We start from the raw sequence: 15,468 nt of genomic DNA on the forward strand, positions 1-15,468 counted from the left end.
CACTATTGGCGACTACATTGGGCCACAGTGCCTGTCTAAGTCTGTGTTTAATAGATTTTCAATGACTAGTATTATTGTTGGACAGACATAGTTGACGTTATGTTCTAATTAAAAAATAAACCAACAGACAGTAACACCTTCCGTCACTTTTCATCGACGGACAAATCGATGTAGAGCATTTCCTTTAACCAGTCCAGTTGAAGCTTCTCTTTTAACCAGTCTAGTTGAACCTTCTCTTTTAACCAGTCCAGTGTTGAAGCTTCTCTTTTAACCAGTCCAGTGTTGAAGCTTCTCTTTTAACCAGTCCAGTGTTGAAGCTTCTCTTTTAACCAGTCCAGTGGTGAAGCTTCTCTTTTAACCAGTCCAGTGTTGAAGCTTCTCTTTTAACCAGTCCAGTGTTGAAGCTTCTCTTTTAACCAGTCCAGTGTTGAAGCTTCTCTTTTAACCAGTCCAGTGGTGAAGCTTCTCTTTTAACCAGTCCAGTGGTGAAGCTTCTCTTTTAACCAGTCCAGTGGTGAAGCTTCTCTTTTAACCAGTCCAGTGGTGAAGCTTCTCTTTTAACCAGTCCAGTGGTGAAGCTTCTCTTTTAACCAGTCCAGTGGTGAAGCTTCTCTTTTAACCAGTCCAGTGGTGACGCTTCTCTTTTAACCAGTCCAGTGTTGAAGCTTCTCTTTTAACCAGTCTAGTTGAAGCTTCTCTTTTAACCAGTCCAGTGTTGAAGCTTCTCTTTTAACCAGTCCAGTGTTGAAGCTTCTCTTTTAACCAGTCCAGCGTTGAAGCTTCTCTTTTAACCAGTCCAGTGTTGAAGCTTCTCTTTTAACCAGTCCAGTGGTGACGCTTCTCTTCTAACCAGTCCAGTGGTGAAGCTTCTCTTAACCAGTCCAGTGGTGAAGCTTCTCTTTTAACCAGTCCAGTGGTGACGCTTCTCTTTTAACCAGTCCAGTGGTGAAGCTTCTCTTTTAACCAGTCCAGTGGTGAAGCTTCTCTTTTAACCAGTCCAGTGGTGAAGCTTCTCTTTTAACCAGTCCAGTGGTGAAGCTTCTCTTTTAACCAGTCTAGTTGAAGCTTCTCTTTTAACCAGTCCAGTGGTGAAGCTTCTCTTTTAACCAGTCCAGTGGTGAAGCTTCTCTTTTAACCAGTCTAGTTGAAGCTTCTCTTTTAACCAGTCCAGTGTTGAAGCTTCTCTTTTAACCAGTCCAGTGGTGACGCTTCTCTTTTAACCAGTCCAGTGTTGAAGCTTCTCTTTTAACCAGTCCAGTGGTGAAGTTTCTCTTTTAACCAGTCCAGTGGTGACGCTTCTCTTTTAACCAGTCCAGTGGTGAAGCTTCTCTTTTAACCAGTCCAGTGGTGAAGCTTCTCTTTTAACCAGTCCAGTGTTGAAGCTTCTCTTTTAACCAGTCCAGTGGTGACGCTTCTCTTCTAACCAGTCCAGTGGTGAAGCTTCTCTTTTAACCAGTCCAGTGGTGAAGCTTCTCTTTTAACCAGTCCAGTGGTGAAGCTTCTCTTTTAACCAGTCCAGTGGTGACGCTTCTCTTTTAACCAGTCCAGTGTTGAAGCTTCTCTTTTAACCAGTCCAGTGGTGACGCTTCTCTTTTAACCAGTCCAGTGTTGAAGCTTCTCTTTTAACCAGTCCAGTGTTGAAGCTTCTCTTTTAACCAGTCCAGTGGTGACGCTTCTCTTTTAACCAGTCCAGTGTTGAAGCTTCTCTTTTAACCAGTCCAGTGGTGAAGCTTCTCTTTTAACCAGTCCAGTGGTGAAGCTTCTCTTTTAACCAGTCCAGTGGTGAAGCTTCTCTTTTAACCAGTCCAGTGGTGACGCTTCTCTTTTAACCAGTCCAGTGGTGAAGCTTCTCTTTTAACCAGTCCAGTGGTGAAGCTTCTCTTTTAACCAGTCCAGTGGTGAAGCTTCTCTTCTAACCAGTCCAGTGGTGACGCTTGGCAGTGGGTCAGACTGTGTTCCTTCAGGGATAATAAGCCAAACAACACATTTCCTGACGAGTCCCAGGTGATAGTCGTAGCCGTGCCAAGACCATGGCCATTCAAATCAACTATTAAAGACAACACGTAACATTTTGACATTAATGCTGGAAAATATATTAGTCATGGAGTTCACACTACATTACTTGGAATAGTAGTGGAATTTGATCTGCAAAAAAATTTAATAAACTTGAGCCCAAACTGTTGCCCTAGCAAAAATCTACTGGACATCTTACATACATACATACATAATCTTGTTTTTAAGAATGGTACGGCTCACTGCTTTTCTACTCTGCTACTCTCCAGGAAGATCTGTGACCCTGGCCTGACCTCCTTCGAGCCGGAGGCCCTGGGCAACCTGGTGGAGGGAACCGACTTCCACCGCTTCTACTTTGAGAACGGTAAACAAGCCGCACGTTGCATAACACTCATTATTATTATTACGTCTCTCGATTTATTGCTCCAACAAAACAAAAAACTGAAACACTGTGCGTCTCAAAGATCTAGAGGATACCTGCTTATCAAACACAGCTCTGTGAATATGAACCTGAGACATACTATAATACTGTTGAGAAGATACCGTTTTCATGTTAGTAAGTAGCGCTATTTGGAATGGATTAACCCTTTCACTACCACACTACCAAAGGGTTAACCCTTTCACTGCGACAATACAGAATGTAACTGAGGGGTACAATTCCCTGACTGTATTGATAAGTATGGTATCATTAAACCACTACCGCTTTATGTACTTTAACTACTGGCCACACAGTACATGATATAGATATGATGAACACTTTCCCACCATGAAACCAAGTCCACACAAATGTATAAGTCGAATATTTAATATATAGCAAAGGGTATATACAACGTTCACTTAATGACATTTATGATTTGAATGCACTTGTAAGGCAAATGAGTATTCGTAGGCAAATCAATATTGAATGTCCAATCTCTGGTTACGCAGGAAGCAAGTATACAACCTGGTTCTTTAGGGAACTATAGCGATGGTACTTAATGATTATAGCTGGATATACTAAAGGGGGGTCCTGCTGGTTGTAAGTCAGTAGGGGGGGGGGTTAGGAGAGCCGCCGGCGATATCCCATCTGGCCAACGATTTCTTGGGAGAATTCAGAGTGCTGAACACGGTGCCCACAGAACCTTGGTCCACAGATGAATACAGTTGGGCCCTCTTGTAGACGGTAGCTGCCGGTCCACAACGAAGAGACGTGAGGCGACCTCACTCGGGGTAGAGCGCCGTCTCACCTGGACTCCTCTCGGGGGGTAGTTCCAACACTCACCAGTGTTGGCTGTTATCCATGGCATAAATCAAAGCACCCAAAGCAAGTAGATAATCCAAGCCGTGTAGGGCTCGCCGTCGTCCGGGTAAGGTAATCCAATGTGCAGGTCCACTCGTCCTAGCCCAGAACTCCTCGGATGAAAGCACCACACGTGGTCTGCCCAGCCTGGTTAAGACTCTAGATAACGCGAGGAAACGATGGGGGTACTACTCACTGTATAACTCTAACCGAACGATGCACCATACATAATAGACTATTATTAACTTAATAGAAATACGTCCCACTCGACGGTATAGTGCCAAACTATGACAATTCAACTATTAATCCACACGATGTCTCAATGCCATTCTGAGGCCAAGTTGACCATACTGCACCACACGTGTATCGTGGGTGAGGCTTAACGTCTTGCCACTAGGTTGGAGGGTAAAGAACTAAGGGCTAAGGGACTAAAAGAAAGTTCTACTTTACTTGCGCCATATATATATGCGCTGTGAACAAATAGTACCTTTCGTATTTCGCCAGACGTATTCCTACGCGGAACCGGGCTAGTAACGACATGTTCGTCGGCACGATTGAACTTGAACCAAGGGGCTTGGCTGCTGGCGCCAAGTTCTTGTCCAATGAGAGAATGAAACTATTATGGGCTGTTAGTAGACTAAAGGGATATTCAGTGTATATGTACAAGGAATATACAAGGGATATCAAACGATATACAAATACTATTAAATATATATCCATAAATAAATATATATATTCGGTTTAATCTGATCCTTCACAACAGCCGCCCCCTAATTAGTCCCACCTAATTAGCTAAGCAGAGACAGATTAACCGCACTGTCTACCACTCAAGGTCCGCTGTAAGGGTCAGTCAACTCACAAAGTCGTGGGGTCATGGTCGTCATCGATAGTGTCTGGGAGTCTGGGCAGTTCTATTAGCCTCGCCACGGGTCGTGTGTAAGTTCGCCCTTGGACGAGCACCTCAGCTGCTCGGACCTTGCCATCGGCACCGGTGATCACTTTGCTTACGCGGCCAGCCGGCCACATAGCTCTGGGTAGTGACTGGTCGATAATCATGACGACTGTTCCTTCTGTCAAATTGTCTCTCTCTTTTACCCACTTCTGGCGGGTCTGTAGAGACGGTAGGTAGTGGAGTAGAAAGCTGTTCCAAAACTTGTCAGCTAGTACTTGACTGTACCTCCACATTCTTCGGCCGTTCGCTTCTTCAGGCCTGTACATTGTCTGGGGTAGCGCGGGGTCCAGCCGCCCCATCAAGAGTGTGTTGGGGGGATTAAACTGGAAGTCAATCTGGGATGGAGCGAGGTGGGTCTTAAGTTCTGGGCCCATAGCTTGGAAGCTCTCTCTCAGCTCTCTTTCTCCGCCTTTGAAGTTTGTCCCGTGATCAGACAACAATGTAGACGGTTTTCCTTTCCGTGATGTGAATCTTCGGAAGGCCATAAGGAATGAGTCTGTGCTCATGGTTGGAAGGAGTTCGATATGTATCGCTCTGGTGGTCATGCATTTGAATACAATACCCCACCGCTTCTCGGTTCCTCTTCCTTTCTTTATATACAACGGGCCAAAACAGTCCATGCCTGTGGAGTGGAATGGCTTGTCGCCGAGTCGGAGGCGACAGGGAGGTAGGTCAGCCATCCGGGGTATGCTGGGCTGCGCGCGCCACTTTCGGCAGTCTAGACAGGTTCGCTGGAAGCGTCGCACTGCTTCTCTTCCTTGAAGTATCCAATAGCGACGTCTGATCTCCGCGAAGACTCTCTCTGCTCCTGCGTGGTGTACATCCTCGTCGTATTTCTTTATGATCAGCTCTGTGACCTTGTGTCGGCTGTTCAAGACTATCGGGTACTTAACGTCATCCGGTAGATTGGGGGCCCTCCGCAGACGACCACCCACTCTGATGAGATTATGGGCGTCGCTCTCGGGTGCCAGGTGGAGCAATCTGCTGTCTGATGGGACGGGCTTTCCTCCCTGTAGACAGTCTAGCTCGTCGGGGAACGAGTCTCTCTGGGCTCGTTGTAGTAGAAGAAGTTCTGCTTCTTCGTAGTCAGCTGCTGAAATGTCGGCAGTGGGCTGAATCTCTGGGTGGTGCCACAGAAATGTCTTTAGTTGCGCACTCTGTAGGGTGAGGCAATCATCTATGTTGGGGTCTGTGGAGGCGACTGTGCTCAGTCCACAGAACATAGGTTTCTTGTTCTCAGCCTCCTCTTTACTCGCCTCCCGTGGGGTGGGCGTAGGCCACTCTCCTTCCGGGAGCTTGAGGAACTCTGGTCCGTCACTGTAGATGTTGTGACGGGTGAGGTCATCTAGGGACATTCCCCGGGTGATGACGTCAGCTGGGTTGTGTTTGGTGTCCACATACCGCCAGCTCGCTGCTTCTGTTAACTCTTGAATCTCTGTGACTCTGACTCCCACGAAGACCTTGTATCTGCATGAATCAGACTTGATCCATGTGAGTGCTGTCGTGGAATCTGACCACAAGATTGTTCTGTGCACCGGAATGGTGAGTTCACGTTGGATTAACGTGGCTAGATGCGCTCCTGCTAGGGCTGCGCAGAGCTCTAGACGCGGGATAGATTGTTGCTTTCGTGGGGCTATTCTTGAGCGAGCCAGGATGAAGGCGGTGTGTATCTCTCCTCCCTTCTCTTGGGCACGCAAGTAGGCCACTGATCCATAGGCTACTTCGGAGGCGTCGCTGAAGATGTGTAGATCCATCTTGCATGTCTCTGGCCTCACTGTGGGTGGGAAGTAGCTGCGGCGTATATTGACGCCTGGGAGTGAGCGGAGTTCCGTCTCCCACTCTCTCCATGTGGAGGCAAGGGGTGCGGGTATTGGGTCGTCCCAGCCCTGGTCCTTGTCCCATAGTGCTCGTACAATCATCTTTGCCCTGGTGGTGTAAGGTAGAATACATCCCAACGGGTCATATTGTCTGGCGAGTGTTCTGTACACACTCCGTCTGGTGGTCGGTATCGCCGTCGACCTTCCCTGCTCCGTGGTCAGGGGTTTGTGTCTATAGTGGAGCGAGTCTGTTTTGAAGCGCCAGACTAATCCTAGTGTCATTTCTTGGGCTTCTCCTGGGATGGTCGCCATCCAGGTCTCGCTGCTGGCAGCCTTGTCCGCGGGGGAGAGGCTGCGCAATACGTGCGGGTCGCTGCTGGCCCACTGCCTGAGATCAAAGCCGCCTTTGATCAGGGAGGCGCGTAGCTTGAGTAGGAGAGCCTCGGCTTCTTCTTGAGTCGAAACGCTTTGTAAACAGTTGTCCACGTAGAAACTGTTCTTCACACTGTGTCGGACCTCTTCATCTGCTGCTGGGTCCTCTGCGACGTGTTTCTGTAGTGCAAATGTAGCACAGCACGGGCTGCATGTGGTTCCGAAGGGGAGGACTTCCCACTGGTAGATGGCTGGGTGCTCATCTCCGATCCTCTCTCTCCATAGGAACCGCAGCAGGGGCTTGTCCTCCTCCACTAGTCTCACCTGCAGGAACATCCCTTTGATATCCCCGCTGATAGCCACCTTGTCCTGGCGGAAGCGTAGTAGCACGCCTAGTAGAGAGGGGCCGAGTGTGGGGCCGGGCAAGAGCTCTTTATTCAGATTTTGGGATCCGATCTGGTAGCTGCAGTTAAACACAATGCGATCCTTGCCGTTGTGGTGGACCTTGTGGTGCGGCACGTACCATGATTCGGTCGTCTGATCGGCCTCTTTAATGTCAATCTTTATCACGCGTCCCGCTGTGATTAGCTTCTCAATCTCAGCGCGGTACACACTCTCTTGAGCGGGGTCTTTGGCTAGGCGCCGCTCTGTGTTCAATAGATACCGCTCCGTAGTGTCTTTCTTTGCGTGAAAGGTGGGCATTCCCTCTCGCCTCAGGAGTGGAGTTGCGTATCTCATCACTCCGCTGACTGTGACTCTCTTTGTCCCCTGCTCGAGGAGGTTTATGGCGTAAATGTCTTCTTTAGAACGAATGTCTTTCTTTTCGTTCTTAAAGGGCATTGTCTCTAGTGTCCATAGCCTCTCGACATGCTGCAGGAGAGTGGTGTCTTCTTCTGTCACTCTGGAGTGGAGGCAGCTAGTGGCTGCTGTTCGGTTAAGAGATTTAGCGAGGGGGCCTTGTAATGTCCATCCTAGGCGGGTCTCGACTGCTGCAGGACAGCCTCTGGGTCCTGTATGGACCCGGTCTATCGGGACTATGAGGTCTGCATGGTCGGAGCCTATCAGCAGGGTCGGGGTGGCGCCGTCTATGAGCGGGATAGGTAGTTGACGCAGGTGCACATATTTATCCATCAGTTTGGCGATGGGGTAGGTGTACTGTGATAGTCCTATTTCTCCTGGGATGGTCGCCATCCAGGTCTCGCTGCTGGCAGCCTTGTCCGCGGGGGAGAGGCTGCGCAATACGTGCGGGTCGCTGCTGGCCCACTGCCTGAGATCAAAGCCGCCTTTGATCAGGGAGGCGCGTAGCTTGAGTAGGAGAGCCTCGGCTTCTTCTTGAGTCGAAACGCTTTGTAAACAGTTGTCCACGTAGAAACTGTTCTTCACACTGTGTCGGACCTCTTCATCTGCTGCTGGGTCCTCTGCGACGTGTTTCTGTAGTGCAAATGTAGCACAGCACGGGCTGCATGTGGTTCCGAAGGGGAGGACTTCCCACTGGTAGATGGCTGGGTGCTCATCTCCGATCCTCTCTCTCCATAGGAACCGCAGCAGGGGCTTGTCCTCCTCCACTAGTCTCACCTGCAGGAACATCCCTTTGATATCCCCGCTGATAGCCACCTTGTCCTGGCGGAAGCGTAGTAGCACGCCTAGTAGAGAGGGGCCGAGTGTGGGGCCGGGCAAGAGCTCTTTATTCAGATTTTGGGATCCGATCTGGTAGCTGCAGTTAAACACAATGCGATCCTTGCCGTTGTGGTGGACCTTGTGGTGCGGCACGTACCATGATTCGGTCGTCTGATCGGCCTCTTTAATGTCAATCTTTGTCACGCGTCCCGCTGTGATTAGCTTCTCAATCTCAGCGCGGTACACACTCTCTTGAGCGGGGTCTTTGGCTAGGCGCCGCTCTGTGTTCAATAGATACCGCTCCGTAGCGTCTTTCTTTGCGTGAAAGGTGGGCATTCCCTCTCGCCTCAGGAGTGGAGTTGCGTATCTCATCACTCCGCTGACTGTGACTCTCTTTGTCCCCTGCTCGAGGAGGTTTATGGCGTAAATGTCTTCTTTAGAACGAATGTCTTTCTTTTCGTTCTTAAAGGGCATTGTCTCTAGTGTCCATAGCCTCTCGACATGCTGCAGGAGAGTGGTGTCTTCTTCTGTCACTCTGGAGTGGAGGCAGCTAGTGGCTGCTGTTCGGTTAAGAGATTTAGCGAGGGGGCCTTGTAATGTCCATCCTAGGCGGGTCTCGACTGCTGCAGGACAGCCTCTGGGTCCTGTATGGACCCGGTCTATCGGGACTATGAGGTCTGCATGGTCGGAGCCTATCAGCAGGGTCGGGGTGGCGCCGTCTATGAGCGGGATAGGTAGTTGACGCAGGTGCACATATTTATCCATCAGTTTGGCGATGGGGTAGGTGTACTGTGATAGTCCTATTTCTTGGCTGGTGAAAGCATTTGTAATCCTATACTGTCGCTCTGGCTGCCCGCTTGCTGCGATAGTGAAGGAGACATTCTCGCCTTTTATCGTCTTTAAATCTCTTCTTATTGTCCGAATCGTCATTTGGTTCTCGCTCCCCCGCAGTCCCAGCTGGGCCGCAGCGGACGCGAGCAGAAGGGTCTTCTCTGACCCGTCATCAAGGACGGCGTAAGTGTCCATGACTTTATCTTGGTAGCTCAATGTTACACGGACTACCTTTAAGAGCACTTGGGCGCCGCTGCTGCTGGCGGGGTCAATGTACATGACACTTGCCTTTGTGCTGCTCGATGGTGCAGGTGCAGGCTTTCTTCTGTTACTGTCGTGTAGGACATCTAGGTGGGCTCCGTCACACCGACTGCACCTCTTCTTTAGGCGGAACTCGGCTGCCATGTGACTGCGCGCACATCGGTAACAGCGCCTGTTGGACTTTATCCATTGACTCACTTCTTCTGCATTCATCTTTGTGAACAGGTCACATTGTGACAGCCAGTGTTCCTTCTCGCAGTACGGGCACACCATCTTCCACTTCTCTTTTCTCGAGGGGGTACTGTGGTTCTTACTGCTCGGTACTGATTCTGATTGGTGCATGACAGTCACCGATCTTCTTCCATCGTTTATTCTCCTGGGTCCCTCTCTGGAGCTTGGTGTGCTCCGCACGAACGTATCCAGTCGTAGGCTGCTGACTTCTCTCGCCAGGAAGTCGGCTAGATCGAGGAGGGATGGTTCGGGACCGTTAGGATCACGGTGGTCTCTCTGCCGCCTGAAGCGCTCTTGTCTGGCGGGTGGCAGCTTCTCTAAAATCCTCTCGACGTTAGAGTTGGCGTATAGCTCGTGCATACCCTTTTCTCGTTGCGCTCCCAGCATCCCTACCAGGGACTGCACTTTTATAGACAGGTCGTCTAATGAGCGATTGTCTGTTGCTGGGGGTAGGCGGTCAATATGCCTTATCTCTTGGATTACGTAATCCCATATACGTCCATATCTCTGGTCCAGCGCTGCTAGAGCCGCGGTGTATGGGGTCGTAGAGGTGGCATAGGCTAGCGCTATATTGTGCGCTCGGGGTACTTTCAGGTGCTTCAGTAATATTGCATACTTGTGGCGTTCATCAGCGACATCCACCATCATTGTCTCTAAGCACATCCGGAGCTCCGTGTACTGTGCTCGATTCTCATAGGTGAAGTCTGGAAACGTCGGTGTACCAATGTATGACGCCGTGGATGGCTGATACATCGGCGAGCGTTGGGGGAGAGGCCTCCTAGGCGAGTCTCCTCTTGCGCCTCTCTGTGGGCTGGTACCGGCAGGGTACCATGGCCCGCTGGTCCAGGTGCTATTCCTCGGGGCTGGTCGTGCGTCATGCTCACCCGTGAATAGAGTCGGGGGTCTGTAGCGCAGCGCCGCGGGGGTATAGCCTGGGCTGTACTGGACCTCCTGGTCCGGTGGAGTACTGTGCTGTCGTCGGGCTTGGTTCTCCTCCTCTCCCTCTTCTTCTTCTATCAGGTCCTCTAGATCCTGTAGTCGTTTATTTAGCTTCTCCGCAGTGTATGCCGCTCCTTCCTTGTAGCTGGGTCTCGCTTGGACCGGTCGGGGAAGGGGGTCTGCGGGGGGGTATAGGCTTGGTCTGTTGGTCAAGTTCAGGGTCGCTTGCTCGGTTAGGGGATGCTGCCCTTGACTGTTGTCTCGACGAGTTCCTTGAACCCCTGGCGGAGGGAGAGGGTGTTGCCTTGGTGATCAGCTGCTCCATTAGCTGCGCTTTTAACTTGTCGCGCTCGGCTTGTAGTCTGTCGCGCTCGCCCTGTAGTCTGTCGCGCTCGGTTTCGCGCTGGATGAGAGCGAGGTCGCGCTCTGTTTCTCTTTGGGCACCGGCAGCGGCACGCTGGGTGTCTGCTCGGTCTCTTGCCATATTCTCTTCCGTCTGAAGGCGTCTCATCTCCAGGCGTATGCGCTCTTCTTCGCTCCGTTGCTGTGTCTGGAGTCGATCGCGTTCACCCTGAAGTCGATCGCGTTCACCCTGGAGTCGATCGCGTTCGGTAGAGGCTGTCAGGCTGACGAGGAACGCCTGTGATAGCATCCTCTCCGCTTCGCTGGGGGAAGACTGTTGTAGAGGTGAGCCGCTCCTGGCTGTACTCGTTGGGGAGTCCTGGAGCTCTATCTCCTCGGCGCTCTCCTCATCTTGTTCCGTGCAGAGTTCTCTCTCTGTAGGGTTGTCTTCCTCCCGGGGCTGGTCGGGGACTACTTCTTCGGTATTGGCGGGGGGTAAAGGCATGTCAGCTCCCTCCTGGTCCCCACCGTGAGCTTGGTCAGTTACATTAGAACCCACTAGGGCCTCTGTGGTCGGGGTAACCTGGTCGTTAAGGTCAGACATAATTTTACTTTCTACTTTTACCGCGTTTACCGTTTGTCGAAGGCTAGGTAGTTGACTGACAGCGTAATCCTCTAAGTACTGAGGTGTCTGTCGTCTGCGCCGCGGGCGTTCTACGTTAGGAGGACCGTTTCGTGGAGTGTTCATCATAGGCCATTTCAATATTAATAACACTATATTAATATTACACTAGTTACCCTCTGGCTCGAAGGACCAATTGTAACTGAGGGGTACAATTCCCTGACTGTATTGATAAGTATGGTATCATTAAACCACTACCGCTTTATGTACTTTAACTACTGGCCACACAGTACATGATATAGATATGATGAACACTTTCCCACCATGAAACCAAGTCCACACAAATGTATAAGTCGAATATTTAATATATAGCAAAGGGTATATACAACGTTCACTTAATGACATTTATGATTTGAATGCACTTGTAAGGCAAATGAGTATTCGTAGGCAAATCAATATTGAATGTCCAATCTCTGGTTACGCAGGAAGCAAGTATACAACCTGGTTCTTTAGGGAACTATAGCGATGGTACTTAATGATTATAGCTGGATATACTAAAGGGGGGTCCTGCTGGTTGTAAGTCAGTAGGGGGGGGGGTTAGGAGAGCCGCCGGCGATATCCCATCTGGCCAACGATTTCTTGGGAGAATTCAGAGTGCTGAACACGGTGCCCACAGAACCTTGGTCCACAGATGAATACAGTTGGGCCCTCTTGTAGACGGTAGCTGCCGGTCCACAACGAAGAGACGTGAGGCGACCTCACTCGGGGTAGAGCGCCGTCTCACCTGGACTCCTCTCGGGGGGTAGTTCCAACACTCACCAGTGTTGGCTGTTATCCATGGCATAAATCAAAGCACCCAAAGCAAGTAGATAATCCAAGCCGTGTAGGGCTCGCCGTCGTCCGGGTAAGGTAATCCAATGTGCAGGTCCACTCGTCCTAGCCCAGAACTCCTCGGATGAAAGCACCACACGTGGTCTGCCCAGCCTGGTTAAGACTCTAGATAACGCGAGGAAACGATGGGGGTACTACTCACTGTATAACTCTAACCGAACGATGCACCATACATAATAGACTATTATTAACTTAATAGAAATACGTCCCACTCGACGGTATAGTGCCAAACTATGACAATTCAACTATTAATCCACACGATGTCTCAATGCCATTCTGAGGCCAAGTTGACCATACTGCACCACACGTGTATCGTGGGTGAGGCTTAACGTCTTGCCACTAGGTTGGAGGGTAAAGAACTAAGGGCTAAGGGACTAAAAGAAAGTTCTACTTTACTTGCGCCATATATATATGCGCTGTGAACAAATAGTACCTTTCGTATTTCGCCAGACGTATTCCTACGCGGAACCGGGCTAGTAACGACATGTTCGTCGGCACGATTGAACTTGAACCAAGGGGCTTGGCTGCTGGCGCCAAGTTCTTGTCCAATGAGAGAATGAAACTATTATGGGCTGTTAGTAGACTAAAGGGATATTCAGTGTATATGTACAAGGAATATACAAGGGATATCAAACGATATACAAATACTATTAAATATATATCCATAAATAAATATATATATTCGGTTTAATCTGATCCTTCACAACACAGAAGGTTAACCCTTTCACTGCCACACGACAGAGTGTTAACCCTTTCACAACCACACTACAGACGGTTAACCCTTTCACTAGTTCAAGTTCAAGTTTGTTTATTAATTGTCATAGTAAAATACAGAATACTTTTCCATGAAATGCTTTTTTCTGTATGAGCTCCTGGGAGTGTGCTAGATAAAAATAGATAAAAAGTATAAAATAGAAAAAGTCAGACGAGAAAAAGTCAGACGGTTAACCGTCTGTAGTGTGTTAGTCAGGGGTGTAAAAAGTACCCAGAAATTATACTTAAAGGTGACATGCATTATAAATGTATTTTTTCAGTGTCTAGCATTGTATTATAGTAATAGGAGTTACTGTGGTATCAATGTGTTTGTGTCTCTAAATTAGGGCTGGGCGATATAACGATAACGATAAATATCGTGATATATTTTAATAATCAATATCGAATATCGAAAAAAATATATATATCGATTTTTTTTTTTTTTTTATATATAATTTTTTTTTGTGACCTGCAACAGGGCAGTTTTAAAACCAGAGACAGTGGACAGACTTGTCTTTCTTGCCTGCAACTTAAAGTAATGGCTTTGCTTGTCCAAATGACAATACTGACCAAATTGAGATACATTTTTCTCTTGTCCATTTATTTTGTTTGCTTTCTAATTTAAAATACAGTTTGAAACCGTCTGTACACAGTAGGCTATGTGTGCTAGCAGAGCTAGTCTCCAGTCACGAGTCACGGTGCATGTGTGCGGTGGTTTGTCCACCAAAAAAGCGCCAAAAGATCGAAAATAAACTAGCAGAGCCAGAACTGTTCAACTCCCCTGGAGCCACAGCCAGCAGAGAAGCCGGTTTACTTTCGCTTTTAAACCAGCTGCAGCCTGAGAACTGGAGTGTGAGGGGATGTAACACTAAAGATGGCGGCAACGACAAAGAATTGCTGCAAAATAAACATACATCTGTTGTTTAAAAAAAATTAAAATTATTTTTTACTTATAACAATTTCGATAATTATCGATATCGAGAAATATGATAACATTATCATATCGTTATCGCGATATGATTTTTTGCCATATCGCCCAGCCCTACTCTAAATACCATATTGGCGGATTGCCGTCATTCAGGTCATTCATTTCCTGCTCCATTTTAATCAGGTCGTTCTGATTTGACTCGCATGGTGACGTCACGTGGCGAGGATGGAGCGGATAGTGATCCGATTGGCTCTGTGGTTGTATTGTAGCGCACCAAACGGGGTTTGACAGAGAGCGAGCGAGAGAGAGAGGGAGAATCAGATAGACCCTCGCGACAGAGCACACATACACACACGCGCGTTGCGCTGTCGTCTCTCGGTCTGTCTCTCTCTCCCCCTCTCTATCTCTCTCTCGATTCGGGAGCATAACAGCACAGTGGAAGACTTCCTCAAACGGGAGAGGGAGAAGGGGACCTGCGTATCTCGCACGCAGCTGTGTTTACACAGTGCTCTCTCTCTCTCTCTCTCTCTCTCTCTCTCTCTCTCTCTCTCTCTCTCTCTATCTCTCTCTCTCTCTCTCTCTCTCTCTCTCTGTCTGCCACTCGCAGACTGTGTGGATGACTGTCACTGAAAGTGCTTATGGGCGGAGCCCAGCCAATAACAGGCGGAAATCATGAGGCTGGAAAATGATGCTTTTGAGTACTCCATTAGAAATATAAAACAATGATTTTTTTTTAAATAAACCTTACAGATGTCTTCCATAGACTCACAGGAATTGTGTAAAGTTGCCCAAATAGTGCTAGGAATAGCAATGTAGGTCCCCTTTAAGTGAAAGTATAGATACCGTCTCAAAATCTTACTCAAGTAAAAGTCAGAGTATCTGGCTAAAAACACACACAGTAAAAAAAGTTTCTACTTTTAAATGTACTTAAGTACTAAAAAGTAAAAGTAAAAACTACTGTATTCTTCTGATAGCAGGTGTTTAATCAAAGATCCCCGCTTTCTAGTCTTGCACAAGGACCAATCAGCATGGGTATGGGCGGGTTCATTTTCCATTGATGGGGATTTGATTGGCTGTTTTTAAATAAATTGAGGCCGCAGGATTAATAACGTTAACGTTAGTTCTGCCAGAGAAACAAATATACTAATTAAAATGGTTGGACCTGTGAGATTTGTACTTTGTACTTTGTAGGTCTGCATTTGAAATGTAAGGAGTAAAAAGTATGGTTTTTTTTTTCTCTGAAATGTAATGGAGTAAAAGTACAAGTATACAAACCTAATAATACTTGAGTAAAGTACAAATCCCCAAAAACAGTACTTACGTATTGTAACAAAGTACAATTACTCAAGTACTTTACACCCCTGGTGGTAGTGAAAGGTTAACCTTCTGTAGTGTGGTAGTGAAAGGGTTAAAACAATTGCAACCAGATACTTAATGAGCTAAAGAGCAAGTTTCTCTGAAAACCACCGCTGGACTACAGTGTTCAGATGTTTTACAGGGCGAAAGGCTCCTTTAACTCACTCGCTCTTCTTTGTAAATGGTAAATGGCTGCATTTATATACTGTAGCAGCTTTTATCCAAAACGCTTTACAATTTGTTACTCACATTTTTACCCATTCA

General features: G+C 48.1%; 1 protein-coding gene across 12 annotated transcripts in view; it reads left to right on the forward strand.

Annotated features, from left to right (window-relative positions):
* The window catches only part of camk2d1 (calcium/calmodulin-dependent protein kinase (CaM kinase) II delta 1), a 240,301-nt gene that overhangs the window by 215,752 nt on the left and 9,081 nt on the right, over positions 1–15,468 (forward strand). For all 12 annotated transcript variants that reach the window (XM_084322597.1, XM_084322604.1, XM_084322598.1 and 9 more), the window contains one exon: positions 2,283–2,377. In XM_084322597.1, the coding sequence (XP_084178723.1) occupies positions 2,283–2,377 (95 nt within the window). The remainder of the gene's footprint in view (positions 1–2,282; positions 2,378–15,468) is intronic.

This window comes from Notolepis coatsorum, assembly GCF_963971535.1.
Source record: "Notolepis coatsorum genome assembly, chromosome: 1".
In the NCBI taxonomy this organism is placed as follows: Eukaryota; Metazoa; Chordata; class Actinopteri; order Aulopiformes; family Paralepididae; genus Notolepis; species Notolepis coatsorum.